This window comes from Silurus aristotelis, assembly GCF_946808225.1.
Source record: "Silurus aristotelis genome assembly, chromosome: 20".
Lineage (NCBI taxonomy): Eukaryota > Metazoa > Chordata > Actinopteri > Siluriformes > Siluridae > Silurus > Silurus aristotelis.
Genome location: NC_139593.1, coordinates 3,408,296 through 3,433,975, shown reverse-complemented (window position 1 = coordinate 3,433,975; position 25,680 = coordinate 3,408,296). Strand labels below are relative to the sequence as shown.

Sequence of the window (25,680 nt, the reverse complement as noted above, 5' to 3'; positions counted from 1 at the left end):
TGGGCCAGTGAGACCTAATTAGTTCTGTAGTAAGGTTAATATGCAGCCACATTATGGAAAAAATGCTAATATTACTCAGGAGAGAAGATGGCGGCTGCTGGGCTTTCTTCTGAAGAGAAAACTATCCGTCATTGAATTACCTATTAAAATAAGTTGGAACTTTTAAATATTACCCCAAACTAAGTGTGATTGACACATACTGGTAGAAAACTCAAATTATATTTTTCTTTTTGTCCCATGGAGATCAGGTAAGTTGATGACCAGTTAACCAACTTTTGCTAACGTTATCAGTTTTTGCTGCTGAGAGAAACTTCACAGTTTCCCTATAAAATAGCCAGCTAGCTAACAGATTTGTGTAGATTTAAAAGTTTGTTTGTGTGTGTGTGTGTGTGTGTGTGTGTGTGTGTGTGTGTGTGTGTGTGTGTGTGTGTGTACAAATGACAAAGATTAATTTAATGAACATACTTCTGAGTGACAAATGCTACATCCTTTTTCAATATTATTCATTGTAGTGAAATATTTTGATGATTCTTACTGAAAAGATGTTATCAATTATCGATCAGGTTTCTGTTTTAACACAATGACAATGAGCTGGAAGCATCCTTCATACATGCATACCTGCCCTTTTTTTGGTGGATGGTGGTGCAGAATAAGTTAGCAAGGTTGCAAGATAGCATAAGAACCTGAATCATCATAGTAAATACAAATTACATATTCTAAAAGGACTATTATTTCTATTACCAAATAAAAGTATCGAGAAGTATTAATTATGAAAAAGGTACGATATTTAGTATATCTAATTCAGCAGACATGCAGCAGTATCACAGGAAAGCAGATTAATTTAATGTTCTCCTTTTAGAAGTCAAAGAAAGTGTGTACATTTTAGGATTCATGCTAGGCTGGGTCGTGAAAAGATCAAATTCAATGTTACATCATATAGAAAATAATATTGCGATTTTTCCGTTTTTTTTTATGTAGTGCATCCAAAGTCAGAAAGGGCTTGATTCAGTGCAGCAATGCCCTGGTAATTCTCTTCATATTCCTTAGTTTGCCCTTCTTCATTCGTGGGCCAGTATTCGATCCATGTTTGCTCATCCAGGATATACAGCAGCCTGACAGCAACAACAAGCAACACAAATAAGTTCCCAATCACACACATCACAGATGATTATCAGCATCTAAAAACCACTGATATTTGTGTTTTGCTGACAAGTTAACCTACTTGTTGTCTTCCTTTGGTAGTTTAGAACTTTGGCCCATGATGAGATAGCTCTTATCCACCACAAAATTGAAAGCACCTCTGCAATTAGCATGACCCATGAAGGTCCTCCGTTTTTTAGCTACATCATGATCAGAACCTGTAGAACAAACCACAGACATGTGAATTTGTCATTTTAACATGCTGGAATTTCCCTAGCCTGACTGTTTTTCTTTTTTTCTTCACTCTAACCATCAGTTGCTGTCAGTTTATGCAAAGGAGCCACGTTTTTATTTACACATATTTAATAGCTTTTTTCCTCAACATGCAATAGTGGATGTAATGCTACATGCTGAATCACTGTTTGTACCCCAGAAGGCCTAAGAGTTAAAGAGTTAAATTACACAAAGAGCACACGTTTAGGCTCTTTTGTGGAGAGATCTGCATTGATAAGGTCTGATAGCCCCATAATTCTATTATGCTTATATGGCAATAGCATAATGCAATTTTAAAGACCACCTCAGTAACTTTCAACAACAGAGGATAAGAAAACCATCTATTTTAGCCGACTCTGTAACTCTGTTACTGAGCACAAACAAAAACTGTGGGGAAATTAAACGTTAGGGTACGTAAATGAATCATTTTTAAAAGTAAATATATAGTGAACTTGTATTATATAATTTGCTTGCAATAAAAACCTCTGTTCATTTTTTTATTATTTATTTAGTTACATACAAACAATGACATCATGTCTACTGGTTTATTTTACTGTCATGCAGATGAACAGTAAGACCTACCTTCTTTCAGGACCTCTTCAATCTCCATGTCATAGAAATCTGTGCTCGGGTTCAGGTCCATTGCCTTTACTGTGACTTTGTAAACTGCAAACACACCCACAAATACAATACTATTGATATTTTTTTACTTTGATTTTGATGCTTCTCATCTGCTACACATATATAACAGAGATTCAGTTGATTATATCTGGAACGGGGGGGTGGTAGCTCAGTGGTTAAGGTGCTGGGTTACTGATCGGAAGGTCAGGGGTTCAAGCCCCGGTATCGCAAAGCTGCAACTCTTGGGCCCTTGAGCAAGGCCCTTAACCCTCTGTGCTCAAGGGGCACTGTATCATGGCCTGACTCTGCGCTCTGACCCCAGCTTCTGAGCAAGCTGGGATATGCGAAGAACAAATTTCACTGTGCTGTAATGTATATGTGACAAATAAAGGCTATTCTATCATTGCACGAATAGGGTGAGGGTGGAATGTGTGTGGTGTGCAGCGTGTGCAGAGTTGGCGTTTCTTACCATAATCAATGCCGGCTTCACAGGCTTTCAGCTCCCGCTCTTTGTCTTTAATATTCAGTTTCCTTTGGAGGCTGCAGTTTTCTGTATGAGGGAATATAGAAATTTTTGAATGAATGGCAAATGAAAAAGAAAATCGCTTACTATAAATTTTGATCAAATGCAAAAAGAAATATTGCGAGTTATTTTTGAATTTGAGTGATTTTATATATAATTCCACATTTTTATGTTTAGTTCATATTAGTTTCTATTCAGGTGTAAATGTGTGTACCTTCAGCACATTCGCAAAGACCCTCCTGACTACTGCACAATCTGCTCAGGGCTCCTTCTTTCTTTACAGGATGGTAGTATTTCACACAGCGTTCGCCTACAAACAACACAAAGGCTCATATGAATGGCGATTTTACGCCACCCTTGTGACACGCCTGTCACAAGGGTTTTATAAAGGTATGAAAATTACATGTTTTAGTGCATCGTCAGAGAGCAGAAAAAAAATAGACTGGGCATGCAACTGTTTGTGGTGTGCATCGGGAAAAGGCGGTATCTAAAATTTAAACGTGATTTTGAGGCACTTGTGAGGTAAATTACACCACGGTAGGCAATTGATATGGAGAACTTTGAGGAAAAAAAAATCTGTATACACAAGTAAAGCCGCAAATTATTGCTTCTGCTTGCACTTATACAGTTTGGCAGCAGTGGGCATGACCAACTGGTTTGACTGTAACCTGTTACAGTAAGGAAAATAAGTATTTGAACACCCTGCTATTTTGCAAGTTCTCCCACTTAGAAATCATGGAGGGGTCTGAAATTGTCATCGTAGGTGCATGTCCACTGTGAGAGACATAATCTAAAAAAAAAAAATCCAGAAATCACAATATATGATTTTTAAACTATTTATTTGTATGATACAGCTGCAAATAAGTATTTGAACACCTGTCTATCAGCTAGAATTCTGACCCTCAAAGACCTGTTAGTCTGCCTTTAAAATGTCCCCCTCCACTACATTTATTATCCTAAATTAGATGCACCTGTTTGAGGTCGTTAGCTGCATAAAGACACCTGTCCACCCCATACAATCAGTAGGAATCCAACTACTAACATGGCCAAGACCAAAGAGCTGTCCAAAGACACTAGAGACAAAATTGTACACCTCCACAAGGCTGGAAAGGGCTACGGGGAAATTGCCAAGCAGCTTGGTGAAAAAAGGTCCACTGTTGGAGCAATCATTAGAAAATGGAAGAAGCTAAACATGACTGTCAATCTCCCTCGGACTGGGGCTCCATGCAAGATCTCACCTCGTGGGGTCTCAATGATCCTAAGGAAGGTGAGAAATCAGCCCAGAACTACACGGGAGAAGCTGGTCAATGACCTGAAAAGAGCTGGGACCACCGTTTCCAAGGTTACTGTTGTTAATACACTAAGACGTCATGGATTGAAATCATGCATGGCACGGAAGGTTCCCCTGCTTAAACCAACACATGTCCAGGCACATCTTAAGTTTGCCAATGACCATTTGGATGATCCAGAGGAGTCATGGGAGAAAGTCATGTGGTCAGATGAGACCAAATTGAAACTTTTGGGTCATAATTCCACTAAACGTGTTTGGAGGAAGAAGAATGATGAGTACCATCCCAAGAACACCATCCCTACTGTGAAGCATGGGGGTGGTAGCATCATGATTTGGGGGTGTTTTTCTGCACATGGGACAGGGCGACTGCACTGTATTAAGGAGAGGATGACCGGGGTCATGTATTGCGAGATTTTGGGGAACAACCTTCTTCCCTCAGTTAGAGCATTGAAGATGGGTCGAGGCTGGGTCTTTCAACATGACAATGACCCGAAGCACACAGCCAGGATAACCAAGGAGTGGCTCTGTAAGAAGCATATCAAGGTTCTGGCGTGGCCTAGCCAGTCTCCAGACCTAAACCCAATAGAGAATCTTTGGAGGGAGCTCAAACTCCGTGTTTCTCAGCGACAGGCCAGAAACCTGACTGATCTACAGAAGATCTGTGTGGAGGAGTGGGCCAAAATCCCTCCTGCAGTGTGTGCAAACCTGATGAAAAACTACAGGAAACGTTTGACCTCTGTAAATGCAAAAAAAAAGGCTACTGTACCAAATATTAACATTGACTTCCTCAGGTGTTCAAATACTTATTTGCAGCTGTATCATTCAAATAAATAGTTTAAAAATCATATATTGTGATTTCTGGATTTTTTTTTTAGATTATGTCTCTCACAGTGGACATGCACCTACGATGACAATTTCAGACCCCTCCATGATTTCTAAGTGGGAGAACTTGCAAAATAGCAGGGTGTTCAAATACTTATTTTCCTAACTGTACCTGTTAACTCAATATTCTGGATTAATTATGGGCTGCCTGCCCCAAATTAACACATTTCTTAATATATTCACAACATAGATCAGGTGATATATGTTGATAGCAGCTCTTTTTTTTTTTTATCTTTTAAAGTTGTTAATAGAGAGGAAGTGTTTCACCAGTTTACTTGCGAGTCTTTGCATTCTTGGGATGTTAAACTATATTTTCAGGGACTTTTACATATCGTGTATGGATTTTTCAACATCTTGCTGCCCCAATGTGTACACACTCTTTACCTGGAGAGTAGTACTCGTACACACTGACAGCTGCAGGTTGAAGCATATCTACTTTGTTCATCTTGTGCATTCTGAAAGCAATTCTGTCCGGAACAATGTGTGATACCTGAGAAGAGAGAAAAATCAGCGTCAACAAAGAGACTTCAATGCATTTCCACACTTCAACCATGAAAAATAAAACATATTAATCATACCTTATCTAAATAAATGATGAGGGAGCCACGTTCAGAAAGTTCCTTGTCCATCTCCCACTTCTGGATGTATTTATCATTCCCACTGCTCAGCTGAGATGATGAGTATAAAACAGTAATCAGACATGGTCTTCTATCAAATATAATTAAAGCTCATTGTACAGAACTGTTTGTAGGTGTCTACTCGATTTTGCTTACGTCTGTCAGATCACTTTTATCCACCACGAACCCGGTCAGCAAGCCGATGTCCAAAATAGTCATAGTGGCATCTCTGTTCGGGTCTTTATAACTGAAACGATGTGATAAACAGTGCATTCATGCATATCAGGCTTATTACAGTTTTACAAAAATTGCTTCTGAACAGTGGTTCAAAACTTTCAGTTTTGCTTCAGTTTGATTTATATAATTGAAATAATTTTTAAATCATTTTGATGCTGAGATTTTCGTTGGGATTGATGAGGATGGACAGGATTTGAACTGAGTTTATTAGACAAACAGCGCATGTAAGATGTTGTGAAGATAAAGTAGGCACGATTGAGATAGTTTGGACATGTGCCGAGGAGGGACATTTGGTATATGGGGACTAGCTGGATGATTCGCTGTGGCGACGGCTAACGGGAGCAGCAGAAAGAAGAAGAAAAAGGTTTTGAAATCATTTCCATTTTGGTTTTTATTTTTCAGTAATTATTACTATTAGTCTATTTTTAGTTTATGTAATAAATAATTTAAATATATTACATATTTGATGCACTTTATTTTGACGTGTACTTACAGGAGGTCGATGGTGAGCTCGTAACTTTCTTCTGCATCTTTGTACGATGCTAAGAGAGAAATATCAGAGCAGACAAATTTTCATAGGGATATTTCATAAAATATAGAAATGAAGTTAAACACTGGGATTAAAAAAAAAGAGGTACATCTTACTCTTTGCTTCTTTCTTCATTTCAACAGAAACGGTGTATTTTTTGCAGTCACTCTTCTTTTCTATGGGTCTAGCATAATAAATTGTCATTACCTATAAAAAGAAGAATAATTATTATTAGCATTATTATTAGTAGTACCATTTGTAATGAAATAAAGGATTTTGTAGTATCCATGAGCACTCACTTTGAGAACTCCAGCACCGTTTCCTTTAGCAGTAACATTAAATTCTTGCTTGAGCTGAACCTGTAAAATTTCAGGCACACAAAAGTTCTGTTAGGTCTACATTTCACCTTGATAAAGGACAACAAAAATCTAGGATAAACCCTAGTTTATCCAAGAAAAAAAAACATTAGTAGTAGCAAGCAAGCTGGGGAATTTTTACAATAAAGAAACAAAAATTATTATATATATATAATTATTTCTAATATCTGCTCAAATAAACAAAAGCATAATAAACAGAAATTCTGAAAAAAGAAAAAACCTTGTCTGAGCGTGTAAGATGTAAACTTCTGCTGTTAAAAATCCACTTGACAGGGCGACTTCGTCCACTTGCTTTCACTTCTACATCCAAATTTGTGTTCTGTTGACCCTTTACTTGCTTATAGTACTCAGCCACTGCTTGGAACACCATGATGGTTGACTAGATGACACGAATAGCAGAGATGATTCGGTACAACCTCAGATCAATTCGATTGAATGACGAAATTGTTACTTGAAATTTCGACTTGAAATTCCACAGTAAAAATAACATGCATGACCCCAGGATTGTTAAAGTTGCAGACAGAACACAAAGTATTGCTTCACAATCCATTTAGATTAAAAACATACAACTGATAATGTTCAGCATAAAAACGGCTTGTCAACGCACTTGAGTGGTGCCGTGACCTCCATAGGGGCTGCTCTGCCTGTTGAGCCATCTAACAGATTTTCCTGCTATATCAAATTCTTTCGCTTTTACCAGAGCCAGCAAGGCATATGCTGTTGCCTCCAGGGAGAAGTGATGTCCTCCAGCAACCTGCCAGTAAGTACCATCTGTTAACAAGAAATAGAAAGAAATTAAAATGTGCTTCTTTAGGAATTTAATTCGCAGGAATTTACGAGTTTCTGACCTTCAGAGGAAGCCTGCAGCAGGCGATCTTTGCTCAACTTTCCAGCATTTGCCAAGGCATAGGAAGTCATCGCAATTGCATATGGATTGCTCAAGGAGGGGAGCCTTCTTTCCAAATAACCTAGGGCCTTATTGGAAGCATCTTGAAGACTCTAAATAAAAAGAGAAAGCAAAAATTATACAAAAGCTGGTCCACATGTTTGTACATTTCGAGCTGTAACTTATATAAAAATATAACATACATAGACAAAAGTTGACTTACTCCGACTGTTTTGGCACAGAGATGGTTTCCTTCTTGCAGAGCAATCAAGACAAATGCTGTCAGAGATGCATCAGAATCCTTACCTCGCACATCACCCTGAAATCACAGAAGAATCACACAGCTTTCACAGAAACAGTGGTTTTGTGGTTTCTTGTACATTTCATACGGAAAACAAATTTCAGCCCAACTTACAACCATTTCTGAATGGACCACTGGAGCTTTTTCTATAAACGTGCCATCTGGCATCTGTACATTCAGAATCAACCACTTGATGGCGCTGCACAGGACATCTTCTTGTATGCTTATGAGGTCACTGGCCATAGCAAAGACTTTGGCCACATATGCTGTCAACCTTTACCACAGAGAAAACAAGCAGTCAAGAAATGACCAGCAATCAAATGTTGTTCAACATTTAGCCATTAAACAAAATGATATCGCTCTCTTTTACCATGTGCTGCTAGGTCTGTTTAGCCATGCTGCATAAGAACCATCAGGTTTACGGTATGTAAGTTCTCGTGTGTATCCTAAGAGAGGAAGAGAAAAATGTATCATTTTCTTGATTATTTCCAGTGCAAATAACTTTGTTTCAGGACATAAATCCTGGTACAAGCATAAAGCCACATTGTGATTAGCAGTAGCAGACTGTGCATTTCATCCCATGGCCTTCACTACCTAAATCATTATCTGCATCACAGACAGGTATCTCATGCACTGAGAATGAATGCGTTACTAAAACATAAAGTTGCTTTCATTGTAGCCACAGCTGCACTGCCCGCATACATCATCTCCAGCAGAAGCATCAGTATAAATCTCATAAAACAACTCTGGGTTTTCTGTGGATTTTTTCCTGCGTTACGATTTTCCTAAGGATTTGACATAAAAGCAAATTGTCTGTTTTTGTGCAAATTCGACAGGAAAGAAAAAAAAAAACCTCAAAAGTATAAATGGGTAAAAATTTTGGCTGATCTTCATTCACAATGTTAGAGTTTAGTTCGACAGAAAAGGCCTAGCTGGCTCTGAAGACCAAACACTGGTAATTAGAAACTAATAAAAACATTAAACTCATTTTATTAAAAGCTAACCAAAAGCTCTAAAATTAAATGCATCATCACTTCCGTAGGCCTCTCAGTTTCAAGATTGATGCTCAGTGACATCCTAAAGTATGGAGGAATTAATATTGTTATATAATGCTGGAATCTATACTTGCATTCAATTTTTCAATTTGTGGACCCTTTATTGAAAGTTTGTGAAGATTTTGCAAAGCAGAACAAGACTGGGGTGGAAAGCATTAGTATTTTGTAATACTCATTTAATATTTTTCCAGTTAGTTGTGCTGATTGATTGTAACTTTATCTACTGTCAATGTAAAATAGCCTTGTACTGTCTTACAAAAAAAATTAAGATTTGTGTTTAGACCTGACTATACCATAGACATTTGGTTAAGAGTATTTTGAAGAGAGTTTTTTCACCTGTTGTGATGTGTTGGATAGCCTCATTACGCCGACCCAAGCCAACTTGTTCCCACTGCTTGGTGGTATCTAAGTAGTGTGTGGCAATAAGGGGCAGAGTCATATAGATCATGGTTTGTTCTCCACAGCCACATGGCTGTACAATCAGGCGCCCCATAAAGTCTCCACTGATGGCCTGCTCGATCGTCTGACTCACCTCCTGACCTACAGATAAACATATGAATAGTAAGATGGTTATTAAGATGGACAAGCAGGAAACCGTTATTTAGTCTGTACCTACCGGTCTTGTCAAAAAGACTAGGTCAAACACCTAGTCTTTTATCATTTTTGAAAAGACACATAAATGTAAATTTTGTTTATATGCAAAAAACTAGGTAATTGAACAGTGCTAATCAATCTGTCACATTAGGAACTAACAGTTTAGAATTAAATTAATGCAGCTATGTCAAGTTTCTGTTAAACTATGCATGTAGTTTGAATGGAGAAAGGAATACTGAACTGTTAATGGTAATATTCCAAATCACTTCTTTAGGTACCAGGAGTAATTTACCAAGTTTGTGCGATTTCTTCTTCTTACATTTCCTGGCATATTGTCATGCTGCGACTGTCATCATAAAGGTCTATGTAAGCATTCTCTCAATTATTAAACTTTGGAAATCTATCATACACGTCCTGATGTCTGTGTGACTGATATTCCTGGGTCCGTATTGGAGAAACTAAACAAGAACGAGTAGGATGGGTGGGATGAGACAAACCTAACATGATCCAACATGGCTACCATTCCATACTTCAACAGCATGCAATTCCCTCTGGATTGTGGCTAACTGGAACTTCAACATACAACGAGACAATGAGCCGAAGTGTACGTCTAAGCTCTGCAAGCATTTATCAGACAATAAACTCTCGACTGGAGTGTTATCTGCAATGAAATGCCCTGTCCAGTCACTGCACATAAATCCTGTTGATCTGCTCTGGGATGAACGAAAAAAAATCTCCAACTACTGAAAAATACCTTTGGCAATTGTACAAGAAGCAGAAAATGAAGGACTGCCCCATTTAAATTGGAATTATCTGGTCAAATGCAGAATCAAAGCCCCTAGTTAGACATTGTTTTGCTACCCAATTCCATATCCGGATTGTGTGAAAACTTTGTAGCTAACATAACATGATGACAGATGCTGTGGTACTTAGCAATTTAAGTGTTACTGCACAGTAAAGGAAATGAACTTTAGTATAAAGTATAATGTATAAAAATTACAATCCCTGTCAACAGTATCTACTATAAAATATTTATTTTTTTACCCTCAAAAAAACTAAAATAACATTTTGTCAAAGTTTTAACTACAACATTTGTTTGTCTGTCCTTGAATTTATTTATTTTTTTTAAGTGTTAATTGGCGGCTAGTAGATTTCAGGCAATATGGCAATGGGCAGATTAGATTTAGATAATATGTCAATATGACATGACACAATGTGACTTTAATTCATAAGGCAACTTTTGCATATTTGTTGATGCCCTGAATCAGCATCACTTTGTTCAATTTGTTCAGAAAACAAAAGCAAATAAACAGTCAGTGTAACAAGTGAAATTCCAGCATTACCAATTTGCCACTTCTGGGTCCTTAAAACAAGACCCATAACAATCAAATGCTCGATTGTATACATTAATCGATGATTATGATTTTATGATTATTCATCATTGTTTGTTTAAACCTTTTCTGCAGGCCATTACAAATAAAAATAGCTCAGACACTGAGGTAACAACTTCTTAGATCTTTAATGTTGGTCCTGCAGGATCTGGCCCATTAATGCAAGCTTGATTAGAATGTTCTCTTATCACACATTATTTGATTTTCTGTTAGGGATAACAATAAAAAGAATAAAAAATAAAAACATATATTAGTTTATATTGATGTGTTTGATTTTCTTCTTACCGGCCACAGTGATGTAAGTATGTGCATCAGTGTTGGGAACCTGTCCATTTGGAACCTCACTCCTCAACTGCAGGACTTGAACTCCACCTTTTACCACAACAAACAAACAAACAAACAAACAAACATGGAAGAGAGATGGAGAGAAATGAAAACATGCAGATTAATTAAATAAAATAAGTGAAGAAATCAGACATGAGGTATTTGCTGTTATTTAGATAGTAAATATAAAAAAATCTCACCAGGTGCTTGAGAGGGATTTAGTTCCGTATTTACTTCTAACAGTTCAGTTAATACGCCCTCGGACTGAGCAGGAAAAAAAACAAAGCAACAGTTTAAGACATGTGTAGGGACCTTATGTTGGATCTAAGCATGGCATTCGACTGCACATTGTCTTGTTGCATTCAATGTATATGAAGTTTTATCATATTGTATTCTCAGTCTTCTCTGGCTACAAATTCTTTAAAAATACAGCTTGTTAGGGTTGTCTGGAATAATTACTGATATAAACATGGTTGATACTCACCACCACCTTCAGGGTTCTCCTTACTCCATCATGATATGATGAACTTGCAGCCTGCACCTCTATATGGTGTTCCCCAATTTTCATAGGAATAATCACAAATGGGACAGATCTGCTGGATTTGGGGTCTACATTAACTATGGTACGGTATTTCTTCTTTTTGCTGGCTGCACTGCAAATATTCTCTGTCTCGAAGAATTCCACACGCACCTGTTGGGCACAAGAAGTCAGACAGTACATCCTCAGAACCTGTTCAAGAAGGACCAGGCATGAAGCACAAATAGACAGAGGAAATGATGCTAATCCATCAAAGGACACACGGGACATTTAGCATAGTCAGTCATTCTTCCGGACATGTTGTGAGATACGAGGAAACTATAGAAACCACAAAACATCACAGTGTTGCTGTACACTATAAATACTTAAATGGAGCTGATTGGTAAATTTACCTTCTGTAGCTTATTGGAGAAGTTATACAGAATCGCTTTGATTTCAACTTGTTCATTGTGTACTGCTGAGTAAGGTAACTTAAGATCCACAAAGAAATCCTTTGCTACTATTATTTCAAAGGGATCAGCCACACAGATACCTAGAGAGAGGGATAAATAAGTGTGTGAATATTCAGTAATATGCAAGTTATTACATGTGTCGAGTTCAGATTTTTAGACATCGTATCACATCAAGACATTTTCAAAGTGAGAAGATGCAGCACTGACCGTGTGTCTTAGACAGACTGATGGCTAAAAGTTGCCATGTTGTAATAGAGTCTTTTAGATAGTTTGTTCCCATAGTGACGCTTGTTGTGGTACTACAATAAAAATCCAAACAGCAGAGTCAGATCCGTGCTTCCATTAAGCTCCAGAATGCTAGACTAAATAAATCTTGGAATGTTTCATTTACCATTGGTTTCCTGAGCAGGCTGGCAGGTTTATATCCTCCCAAAGCCAGCTCTCGGGGAACTGCGTCCGGGTGACAATTTCATCAGAGCTTATGAAATCATCATCATCGTTGTCACCTGGACACATGTGGATTTGAAAATCATGCTTTAGAGAGATCAAAGTCTCAAACATTGGCTTATCAAGAAATAAAGCAAGTCAGATTCAATAGCTTAAAATATTGTAAACATTTGCTTTTTTGCTAGTGTAGATCTGTTTCCCTTTACTTTCCAGTCAGCTTAGATAAACTTAAAAATAACAAACTATAATAATAATAATAATGATAAAAAAAAATATATATATATATATATATATGAATTACTATATTATTATAATTAATTTTTTTTATTATATTATATTTATATATATATATATATATATATATATATATATATATATATATATATATATATATATATATAATAAGTATAATTGTTTTATTATAAAAAAAAATGTATGACACATTTAATTATAACTTGCAACTATTATTGTTGGGACTTAATGCAGCATACGGAGGGCACTACTTGTGAAGGATTTTTGGACTTTACAGAAGACTTTAATTACATTTTCCATTTAGTTGCCCAAATAACATTATGATACAGGCATAAACAAAGACCATGGATACACTATTGGCTTGTTTTAAACCATATTAAAGCACTGGACTCGCTACTTATGTTACAACCCCAATTTCCAAAAAAAGTTGGGACCTTGTGTAAAATGTAAATAGAAACAAAATGCAATTATTTGCAAATCTCAGAAATCCATATTTTATTTAAAAATATAGTGTGTCTGTATACTGAGAATTTGTACCATTTTAAGGAAAAAAGGTCATTTCGAATTCGATGGCTGCAACACCTCTCAAAAAAGATGGGACAGGGCCATCTGGGAACTGAGGAGATCAGTTGCTGACTTTTGGGGAGGGGAACGTTGTGTCTACAGGAGTCTACTTGCTTAACAGTTCTGGGTGTTTGTTTGTTATATTGTTGTGTTTTTCTTTTCATGATGCCCCAATTGTTTTTAAATAGTGAAAGGTCTAGACTGCAGGCAGGCCAGACATTTACTACAAAGTCATGCTTTTGTAAAAGATGCAGTGTGCAGTTAGCATTGTCTTCCTGTCTTTCTCATTTTCTGGATGGAAGCATTTGTTGCTCTAACACTGGTGTATGCTGTTCAGCCTTGATGGAACTTTACCGAATGTGCATGCGGCCTATTCCACAGGTACTAATGCACTCCTATACAATCAAAGCTGTCACTTTTTGAACTGAGCGCTGATAACAAGTTGGATTATCCCTCTCCTCTTTAGTCTGGAGGACTCCATGGTTTCCAAAAGGAAATAAACATTTTGATTCATCTGACCACAGATGAATCAAAAATTCATCTTTTCCACTTTGCCTCAGGTCATTTTAAATGAGCTTTGGACCAGAGAGGATCACATTGTTTCTCGATCATGTTCATGCATGCCCTCTTTTTTGCATGATAGAGATTTGTGGATGACATGGCAAATTGTTTTATGGTTTAAATGCAGTGCTACCTGAGGGCCCAAGTCTGAAAAAAAACGGTGTCTGGACGACTAAAACACTCCAGAATAATAACAATTTAATGAATTAACTGACTTCAAAAACCAACACTGCAGTGATGGATCATAGAGTTGTGCAACATTTTAAATGTAGGTTTTAATAATATTAGTGATGACGATGATGATAACAATAAAAGGATACTTACTGCGAGCCAGATGCAACAAATGACTTTGCTTATCCTTGCGGGATTGGATCTCTTTACAGCAGTCTAGGAAAGCTTTGATGCACTCTGGACCTTCCACAATAAACGCAGATCTCCGTTCGCATGAGTAACCCAGCCTGTTCGGCTTAATTCCATCTGTACAGCATTTCTTCAGATCATCTTTATATTTACCAACTTGAGAAAGAGGGCAGCAATGAAGATCCACAGTTAGAAGTTTCAATGCATTGAACACACTGGTAGTTTGCAGTAGTGTTCTAAGTAAATGCACTGCTTATAAATACCCGTTATCATAGTGAAATCTAGCTCCAGATCCTAAGGTCCTAACCTTTCTGAGTTCTGGAAGGATTTTTGTGTGGTGTAATTTATATGGTGAATTCAGTCATTTTGATAAACTGGCTGATGCATTTGATGAACTGGAGAACGTTCAAATGAGAACAAACAGCACTAGGAATTTAACTCCAACAGCTTTATTATATCTTCTAAATAACTAGTAACTAAACCTTGTGTAAATTGAAGTTATCATATGGAACTCCTTTCTATCTGGGTGTGATTCTGAGCAGCAGAATTATAGATGTAACAAGCCATATATAAAGTAAGTCAGTAAAATCTAAGTCTTATTTTGATCCACTCAGTCAGATTTACTCTGCAAATATCAGTTATAGTTTTAACTTAGCAATGCTAGGAAGTAAAAAGTGATAGTCGACGGATAAGTGTGAGGCCTTGCACCTTTTATTCACCTCCGAATTGTGCACTAAGGTGCTGTTAACATTGAAGTACATTGCAAAATACTGTTCTTTTCTTATTCATTTGATTAACAATCATACAATCACATACAATATATTGGTGAAAGAAAGTAGTTCTTCTTCTTACCCAATGTTTGGGTGATTTCTACAAGAGTCTCTGCTCTCCGTTTTCTCTTTGGTGGCTTGGGACATTGATTATCTATTAAAAAAAAGAAAGGATTGTTTTATTTAGCATACATATTTTAAAGAGATTTACTAGGTGTATATATAAATAACAGGAGAAAATATAATATAGAAAATATAAACTCAATTCTATAAAATTTTGTTTAGGTTTCTTTTGCATTGCAGGTGAATGTCATTAGCTGCTGTGGTTTTTTTTACTGATGGTTTTAGTTTTCATTGATGTTAATAACCTTGACGACAATTATAAAGTGTGAAAACTCGTTCTGCAACAGTAACTGTAGCAGTAAACTGAGCAAATAAGCAAGCAAAATGGATCACTTTGCGACTTGGTATAAAGGGACATGAAGCAATCTTTCATTGTATCCACTTGCTGATTAAATACTCATTAATTCTATTAATAAAATATCTGCTTCACCTGTTCTTTCCTTGGTGCCTCCTGCTTTATCAGACTGAACCAAAAGTCCTGCATCGTAGAAAACCCCCATGCTGTCTTTCCCACTTCCTGCTGTACAGCCCGTGTCATAATTCTCTATAAGGTTCCAGATCTGTTAGTGGAAAAAGAAAGGAATGGTGCTATAATTATGTACAATATCTATTCTCTAGCAACATTGGAGCAGGTCCCAATAGCAACCAAATGACTGAGTGAACCAAATATAAACCTACAACATACATGATTTAGAAGACCAGAGAATTTTAAACTCTAACAGCTTAGGGTATCGCTCACCTTGGACTGCGTGAGTCTGTTCTTGTTGAGGACAAAGACACCCTTATCCACAGCGACCAGACCAACCTTAGCACTCGGATCTCCAGTAACTACCAGATTAAATTCATCACCAGGCTCGTATATCTTGCCATCGGGGTTGTCCTTTACACTCAGTTTCAGCTATGTTTACATAGGATAAGAAATATATTAATTTAATTTTAATTGTCTGGGAAAATGACTGGGCTTGTAGCAAATGGTGGAAAATAATGGCACGCTAGCCACCTTGTTAAGTGGAAAGAAAGACTGCCTACCGTTCCCATGCACGTGTCCTTTACGTCAACCCAGATGGAGTCTGATACGATTTCAGCTCCAACGTGGTAATAAGCCACCAGTCGAAATGAGGGAACCAAGTCCTTAGTGATCCTTTCTGACAGACTTATCAGTGACTGCCCTTTTCTGTTATATCTCTCTGCTTTCACAATCTGTCCTTTACTAAGAATCTGACAAACACCAAAATTATTTTACATTTTGTGATAATAATCATCATCATTATCATTATTATTATTATTATTAGTATTATATTAATAGTAGTTGTAAACAGAAGCCCTTAAAACTGCATCACAAAATCATATTTAATGTGTGAGAGATACCAACCAGATAAGTGAGGTCTTGATCTTGAACACTGCTTTTGAAGTTCAGCTGGAATTTTGTCTCGTCGTTGATTTGCAGTTCTGCAGAATCAGCACTTATATGTAGGTAATTCCCGGAGCCTCCTTTGGTAGTGTAAGCCTCAGCTATCATCTTGTTCTGAGCTTGTCTTTCAGCTAATATGCCTGGGACATCGGTCTTTGCCTGGTTACACAGCACAACCATTTTAGTTGAAATGTCCAGTGTGCTTCACTGCTTTCAAAAATGCACATCTGCTCCCAAACCACTGGCTAAACAAGTCAATTCAACTTAATTCAATTTGTAGTGTGCTTTTAAAAATGATATTCACACAAGCATTTTGACAGAAAACAGAAAAGATTGTTTCAATATTTCAACATTTATGCCTAAGGAATGAGGCAAAGTTGACAGTGGTGAGAAACCTTGAGAGGAATCAAACTGTTTCCACCTTTTAATGCCAACGTTATGAAGCCACGTCAATAGAAACAATACATTTTGTAGAGAAACGCACTAGAAAAGCAAGAAACCCAATAAACTCAATACAACAATTTTCCTTTTAATGTAGCCACAGCTGCACCACCACATACATCATCGCTTTTCATCAATATTCTTCTTCTCCTTCATTTGGCTGCTCCCATTAGGGGTCGCCACAGCAGATTATCCATCTCCATACTACTCTGTCCTCTACATCTGCCTCTTTCACACCAACTACCTGCATGTCTTCCTTCACCACATTCACAAACCTCCTCCTCTTTTCTTCCTTGCTGTTGGCTCCATCGATATTAACCTCATCAAATGATTTTGGGGTTTCCCTGCATTTTTCTGCATTCTTTTTGTGCATTACAGTTTTGAAATGAAGGCAAATTGTATGTTTTTGTGCACATTCAACAGGAAAGAAAAAAAAACATAGTATAAATGCTTTTGTTTTGAACTGTCTTGGTCGACTTTTCCTAATGACGTCTCGCTTTTCTTGAAAAGTCCACCTTGTAAATGTCCTTGAAAGTCTATAGGCAAGCAAATGAATTCCTTCTCATCTATTAGTCATTGTGGAATGAAAATAAACAGCTATTAAATACACATGAATATATTTGAGATTGCGCAGTTTGCTACAGATGCCTCACGGCAGAATCCTTTCACCCCCCGAAAACCCGTGGTGGCTGGAATCTGATTGGATAGAAACTCTAACCTAAACAGAAACTATATGAAATATAGAGAGATTTTATTAAATGAAGAGAAAAGACTTATTGATAATAATTGAATACATATCCATGGGAAAAAAATATATTGAAATGTAAGTCAGTGATTTTTACAGAGTTTAGGCCAGCAGAGAAGGCCATGCTGTTCCCAATGACCCATCACTGCCAACACTACAGTAAGCTCTAATGTATTGATTTTAGTCATGTAAAGAAAATGGCATTATTTAAATATTGTTTCCATATCAATCCTATTGCTGTACAATTCATTCTTCACACAGTTACATAAACCATCTCTGACATGACTTACAGTGATGTCTACAGTGTTCCATCCTCCCTGGGTGTTCACTATGACCTTGGTCATGCCATTACTTTTAGTCCGACCCTTCACTTCACGTTGATCCTGATCGACCTTGATCACCACATCCACTTCGTTAGCAGGAGACTGGTCCGGATTGGTCACATAAACCTTTTTAAATCCGGGTCAGACATACAGATGACATTTTAAATATCGCATCACTCACTCAGGTACTGATCCACTGACATTTAGAAAATTTCAGACAAGCAATGAATTTTTATCACACGCTCCAAATCTCCTTACCGCAACATCGAAAGACATTCCAGGGTGGAAGTATTTGGGTGTTTTCTTGAACTCGATGTTGTAGGGTGATTTCACAATTTGAATGCCCCCCTTTTCTGCTTCAACCATTTCACTACCTGGAATATTGTTCATGATTAAATGATATGAAAGGAAACACATGGAATAATTTAATGTGCAAATGTAGAAATGTAGAATTAGTACAAAACACACACACACACACACACACACACACACACACACACACACACACACACACACACACACACACACACACACACTTATTGGCACTTACCAGTCTGAGTTAAAACACTGACTGATATGAACAAAGATCCTCCCTCTAGGTCATTAATATTTTGGATGGACTGCTGAATCTTGGCTTTAGTGAGTACTGCACGTCCCACTCCATTAGTGATCTACATACAACATCCAATACCACAGGTAAGCATTATATCCCGAATAGGAAGACTTTATTATTATTCCGAATGGAACAGATCATGTGTTCTTAACAGACATAAAAACATTCAGCTCCTGCCATATTGTGAAATAATGCTAAAGGTTGTATGTAGCAGGTTTTACAGAAGGGATTGGCTTTTAATTTAATTGAAACATTCTAGAAGGTCAAAGATTGCAGCTGTTGCGATGGTATTTAATTTATACATGATAAAAAAAACAACACTACACGGCCGAAACTATCGGTCTATGAGGCTGTTCTCATTTATTCATACTTTACTGCGGTCGGAGGTTTGTCTTGTTTACCCACTTAATGAGGTTTGTCAAGGTTTTTGGGTAAAGTGCATTACTTTTGATGATTCGGCAGTATGAGTGAAGGACGTTTAAAGTCACAAAGAACTCCAAAACCCTCGGACGGACAAAGTTAAATGTTTTTTATACCACAGGCATGCTTATTAATGAATAAAAAACTACTAATAATTCATTATTATTAACATCAAAAGTTTACATTTTTAAAACAGTTTTAAATGAAATGCCTGCTTTGTTTATACTATATACAATAATATTTTATAAAAAAGAACATAGAATAAATAAAATGCACTACACTTTTTATTATATGAATTCAATTGAGAAATCAATGAAATTGTCACAAATTAAATGAATTAAATAAAAGGAAAAATTTAATTTGTTTACATTTGTTAGACCCTATTTGGGTAACAGAGGCATGTATGTAAGTGTGTGTGTGTGTGTTTTATACATATATATTTATTTAAGCAGACAGTTTTTTCAGGGTTTTTTTGTCAGTTGTTCCCTTTTTCTAGCGCAATGGATTGAAGCTAATTTTTTTTTTTACTTTTCATTTCTTTTTCAAGTTGTATCCTTTATATAACTATATCTGTGACAAAAAATAATAAATCTTGCCTCTGTAGTGATAGCGTTAGCTACTAACTTCCTGATTAGCGGCTAGCGATATCGATTCTTCAGTGTGTTCATGCATGCGCAAAACAATTCTTATTTCCGGTACGGAATGATTAGCCACAGTGACACTGCGCTAACTGTTTTTTTTTTATTTTTTTATTTTATACTCCTGGCATTGTTGTGTATGTTTTTATGTTCAGAAGGAGAAAATAAATTCGCTTGAAGTGCGAGGCGGAGACTAAACCAACTTGAGATCCGGCACTTAATAAGTTCCTGAGAAAACTCAGATTCTAACTATGTTCCGCACGTAAAAATTATTACATGCATTCGGTACATGTGAGTGTACGAACCGAAAGCCCTGTTCCGAACAATGACGGTATGAATACATGTACAGTTACACCCCTACTAGATACAAAACACAGTTTGGAGTGTAAGTGAAGTAGACCATTTTGTGTTTAAAATGTACACATGATTAACAGAAGTGTGTCGCTGAATCAATGATTTTGAGGTGAAAAATTGTGTGTATCATACCGTTTCTCTGCTTAAGGAACCAGGTAGGGGGATCTTTTTGTCATCCTTCCTCACTCCAAACACCACAAATGCAACACCGTCCACATTTTTTCCAAACAGGTACCTTTATATAAATCACAAAAGTTTGATCATGCACATAGAAGAATATATATATATATATGGACAAAAGTAGTTTATTATAAAGTACTTTATGGACTTTTACTGCCATATCTGCTTTTTCTTTAAACTGTTAGCAAACACTTGGAGGAACACAAGTGTATATGATGGCTCTGGATATGACAGAATAAAATTTTTGTTTAGTTGAACTAGGAGACCCAAACCTGTTCCAGCCTGACAATGCCTCCGTGCACAAAGCCAGCTTTATAAAGATCTGCTTTACATGGTTCTCCTGCTAAAGAGATCTAAACCTTATTACACACCTTTGAGATGATGACTGCATCCAAGACCTCCTAACTTCACCTACATTAATACCTGACTTTACTGACACCCTTGTGGCTGAATTAAATCTCACATAAATCTCCACAAGCACAATTCAAACTTCTTGGAGTGTGACTTCACTCACTGCATCTACTTTTAAAACTATTTCCATTCATTACATTGTTTTTAGATTGTCTTTGACATGTTCTACTTACTTAGCAGTGATTTCTACCCCAAACTGCTCATCATCCACATAGAAAAAAGCCTTGGATGGTTTTAATGCTACCTCAAAGCTTGGAAGCACTGCAAAAAAAAAGGAACTTTTTAACGTGTGTTTAACAGGTGTGTGTGTGGAAACATCAACAGTAGGGAGTTTCCAAAAATAATAATCGTACCGTATTCTTTAACTTCAAATTCAGCAGTGAAATTCTTCTGTGGGGTGTTTTTATACTGTGCTGCTATAGACCATATCCCAAATCTGTAGAAAAAAAAGAGGGAAAGAAAGCGTGATTCACATTAAAACTGATAGATCATTTCTCTTAAAGTGAGAATATTTTGTAAGTATTGATGCTGTGGACTGACTTCACGACTTCGGGGATTTTGTATTCTCCTTTTACGAACCCTTGCTTTGGGTGCAAGGTTTCCCTACTGATTGGGATTCCATGAGGATTCTTGGTGGGGAGGAGAAAAGAAAAGAATGGTGATTCAAGAAGTGACATTTTAGCATCAGTCACCAAACACCAAAATTCTTCAGTAAATACAGTATGTAATAGATGGAGTAGCGGAAGAGAAAATCCTAAGATACAGCATTCTGGCTCACAGTTAAATGCCTTAAATATGTTATAAAAGTGTTTTCGTTTGAGCACTTACTATGATGTCCACATCCACTCCTCCGGGCTGGTCAGCAGGGATCAGGTCAGGACTCAATGAGAAGACCCTGAAATAAACTGAGACACAAAGACCCCTTTAATTTGCTTCATATACACATTTATACTCTGATGAGTGTAAGAAATTGAATTGCGATTAGCTGGAAGTTCAAGTAAATAGTGGATTGTGACTGGTTGGAAGTTCAAGTGTGAATAGTGGATTGTGACTGGTTGAAAGTTCAAGTGTGAATAGTGTTTTGTGATTGGCTGGAAGTTCAGATGTGAATAGTGGATTGTGATTGGCTGGAAGTTCAGATGTGAATAGTGGATTGTGATTGGCTGGAAGTTCAGATGTGAATAGTGGATTGTGATTGGCTGAAGGTTCAGGCACCAGTTCAGAGCGTTAAACACGCAGGTAGTTTGCGTTTGTCAGTTGAATCTATATGAATGTTCTGCTTATAAACACCATGTAACATCCAGATCCAGTTCCATCCAGAGTGAGACAGCAATTGAACACATTTGACCTTCCTGAGCTCCAGTTTTGCAGCAAGTGGTGTAACTTATATGGTGAAAACGGTGATTTACCGGCTCGAGGCAGAAGATGCATTTGGCAAACTCGAGAATAAAATGTTAAAAAAAACTCTCTCTTTCACTCTCTGGATATTGTTTCTGCACTGAGAACTGGGTGAATCGAGGAATATACTGTGTATATAAATATAGAATTTAAATATATAAAGCTATACTTTTTTGTTGTTTCTCTTTAATTCGTTATAATTGAAACACACTTTTGGTCACGTGTCAGTTTAATTTCATAGTGTTCAAGACAAATTTGACATCTGACAGCAGCTAAGACTGTTCCCTAAAGTAACCTAACATGTTCATTTACATTCCTAAATCCAGTTAATTTTACCTGTTGTTCCAGGTGTGTAGATGCTCTTGTCAGTTTGAACAAATATGTAGCCAGATAGAAAGGACACCAACACCACTTTCTCCAGCAAGCTGGTAGGAAACTGAGCCTGAAGGTACACGTACTGCTTCTCCAGAGGGTCATCGCTAAAGAAACCCTTATTGTCAGGAATCTAAATCGCAGAAAAATGAAAGGAATCAATAATCTGCTTCACACCATTAGAAATTTGTATTTTATTTCTAAAATATTTTTATGCTTTCTTATAAAACCCACATTTCAGGACAAAAGTTATTTTTTATTTTATAAAAAATAAAATAAATAATTTGGAATCTTTGGCTTTGTTTTATTTCATATATCTTTTTAACAGTGATCATTTATTTATTAAACAAATATAGTAAAAGGAGTTATTTATTCTCATTATCATATTTCACATATATGTTTTTACTGTTTATACTATTTTATTATCAAAATTCAACCAATGGGCCTAATATTGTTCATTAGATTGTTTATGATTAAAGAAATAAAAAGGTGACCGTAGAAGTGATTTTAGGAGGCCTGTGTTAACACTCCAGAGAAATGTTTTGTTTGTTTGTCTGTTAATTTTTTTGTTTATTTATCGGAAGCTTGGACAATATGTGCATTAATTATTGATGGGATATTACTGGTCCTGAGAACCCACCTTTATTTTAACCTCAGACTGGAAGTTTTTGGCAGCAGTGAGGGTGGTGGTTGCCGATATGAATTCCGTCGTTTTCTGTGGATAGTTCTTGATGCTGATCCTCACTTGGAGATTATCTCCACTATAATCCTGAGCCTCCACAAACACCTTCTCGTCGGTACCCACGCGCAGCAGGTTGGGGGCCAACAACACGTTCCTGTGCAGAGAAAAAAAGATAAAGTTTGGACACTTTTAATATAACATTTTTTAAAAACTGGAGTTTAAACATGGATAGTCATTTGATGCGATTTCATCCTTCACATCAACCTTTCAGTTTGCGTTACTGTACACCATGGTCAGTGTCAATAGATTGTGATTGGTTGGGAGGAAGGCGCTGGGAGGAACACAACTAGTTGTGTTCAGGTCAATCAGTGTTCATGGTTTATTGAGTGTTACACCGTTTTACTGCATGATGTGGAAATGTGGCAAGTGGTGGCTCAGTGGGTAAGAACCTGGAATGCTAATCAGAAAGTTGTTTGAATTTCAGATCCCTGAATCTTTCCAAGGACCAACCTGCCACTGTTGGGTCTCAGGTCTACAACTGCTCAGTTGTATAAAAGAGACAAATGTAAGTGTAATTTTATATCATTCAGGTATGTTTGTACTTATTTGTTTTGGTGACAAAAGCTTTCAGTTGCTTTTTTTTATGAATGAATTAATTACATTTTTTATTTTTATTTTTTTACAAATGATAAATAAAGAAAAATAAAATAAAAAAGGCAAATTTTTTAAAGACAAATTCAAAAGTATTATTCCACAGAAAAATACAGAAATAAATAAATCAAAAGTTGTTGAACATATTTTTTTTATCGCACACGAGCGTTTAGGTGTTCATGAGGTAGATTGCCTGGCGAAGAAACTTTTTTGTGCCTGGCTGAGGTCGGTGTTCTGTATAGGTATATAGTAAGTGAATAACAGTCAGAAGAGAACCAGAGAACCTTGCAGCGATGGAACTATACACCAATAAAATCTAAACTTGTGCGAAGGGTTAGATTTTGCAACCTTCTGACGAAAGCCATCAGGGTAGGCGGGGCTTATTTACACTGGCCTTTCCATCACAGCAGGTCATTGGCTTTTGTCTCATGCAATCTAAACAGCAGTTTAACTGTATACATTTTAGTTTTTTTTTTTTTTTATAAAAAAAATAAAATCTATTTTATTATCTACATCTGTTACAATTTTTTTTTTAAAGACAAAAAATATATACATTTGTCTTCCAGTGCATTGTAAAGTTATGCATTTAAATTCAATTACAACCAATAAAACCAGGCACTTATATGCACACACATATAAGTGCTTTGTTATATATAAATATAAATATCCCTAAATGTGTGAAAGCCATGCAGATGTTTCACAGGGAGCACGAGCGAGGACACGTGATGCTGCATGATCACTGTTTGAAGAATAATTATATTAGCACACACACTAAATGTGAAAAAAAGGCAAATACACAATAAAGAATAATATGTGTGTGTGTGTGTGTGTGTGTGTGTGTGTGTGTGTGTGTGTGTGTGTGTGTGTGTGTACTCACAGAGGCTCACATAGTGTGATGAGAGGGAAGGAGAGAAGTGCAGCCGTCAGCCACACCAGGTCCACACGCATCCTGCCTGCTGGTCCTGGTTCTGTCTGAGGAAGTGTATTAGTGAGCAGTACCCCAGCTTTTATAGACACACACACACACACACACACACACACACACACACAAACACACACACACACACTGCAGAACTCCTCTTCCACTTCATGTAATCACTTTGATTATGAAACCCTGACATGGGGAGGAGGGGGTGTTTCAACAGAATGGAAAAAACAAACTTTAAAGATAAGCTGCGATCCCGAAGTTTACTCCTCACTGCTCCTGCTCTGTATTATATTGTGCAATAGTTTAAACACACACACACACACACACACACACACACACACACACACACACACACACACACACACACACACTTTATCAGACTGTGATAGAAATCCACCCCCTCCCCCTTAAAACTCCAAAGACCAAAACATGTGTAAATGTAACCTTTGCTCATTTGAAAAATTTCCACTGGGAGTCTGTTATTGATTTTATCAGGGTCAGCAGGTGAAAACTCTCTCTTTTATATCTTAAATTGATTTCAGTCTTTGCTGAAGATGAACATTTTCACCATGCAGAAGATCTTTTTTATACACTGATTTTAATAAACAAGTTTATATGCATGCTGCTGCAGTCTGCATTTATTAAAGTGTGTGTCTCATATCAATGAAAAGTAAATATCAGAGATTTTATGTTTTTATTTGAAGATTCAGGAGAATTTTCCTGCTTAGATTTTGAGACATGAGTTTATTCATTATTTCAAGAATTAAAATAAAGAATTAAAATAAATAACGTGTTGTAATACGGATGTGCAGAGGGCACTATCCTGCTGAATGAGGACACTGGAATTAGGAAACACCATTGCCATAAAGGGGTGTAACTGCAGGGGGTCTGCAACAGTGTTCATGTAGGTGGTACGCAATGGCCCCAGAAGAAGAGACCATCAAAAATCCAGTTCCCCTGATTATGCGTGTCATGGTTGTTATTCAAATGGAAGCTGTGCGGAAA

General features: G+C 36.9%; 1 protein-coding gene and 1 long non-coding RNA gene across 2 annotated transcripts; one reads left to right on the top strand and one right to left on the bottom strand.

The window, feature by feature from the left end:
- Positions 1-821: 821 nt before the first annotated feature.
- On the bottom strand, positions 822-24,858 carry LOC310715875 (complement C3-like). Its single transcript, XM_083522571.1, has 41 exons — positions 24,625-24,858; positions 23,055-23,250; positions 22,379-22,547; positions 21,473-21,549; positions 21,185-21,273; positions 20,998-21,080; positions 20,818-20,905; positions 20,186-20,288; positions 18,579-18,699; positions 18,287-18,402; positions 17,996-18,154; positions 16,481-16,678; positions 16,138-16,326; positions 15,848-16,006; positions 15,539-15,668; positions 15,068-15,139; positions 14,180-14,371; positions 12,423-12,537; positions 12,239-12,330; positions 11,972-12,111; positions 11,526-11,732; positions 11,242-11,305; positions 11,003-11,089; positions 9,069-9,272; positions 8,048-8,123; positions 7,792-7,951; positions 7,600-7,695; positions 7,339-7,489; positions 7,098-7,261; positions 6,711-6,869; positions 6,413-6,472; positions 6,230-6,320; positions 6,078-6,126; positions 5,504-5,594; positions 5,309-5,398; positions 5,115-5,220; positions 2,772-2,867; positions 2,504-2,584; positions 1,996-2,079; positions 1,223-1,358; positions 822-1,112 (listed from the first exon to the last, which is right to left on the bottom strand). Exons 1-41 carry the CDS (start codon positions 24,693-24,695, stop codon positions 971-973), a joined length of 4,953 nt encoding a protein of 1,650 aa, XP_083378697.1. The 5' UTR covers positions 24,696-24,858; the 3' UTR covers positions 822-970.
- Positions 21,487-22,471, top strand: LOC310715935. The gene is made up of 2 exons (XR_014530453.1): positions 21,487-21,604; positions 21,748-22,471. It is a non-coding gene; the product is annotated as an uncharacterized lncRNA (long non-coding RNA).
- Positions 24,859-25,680: the final 822 nt, after the last annotated feature.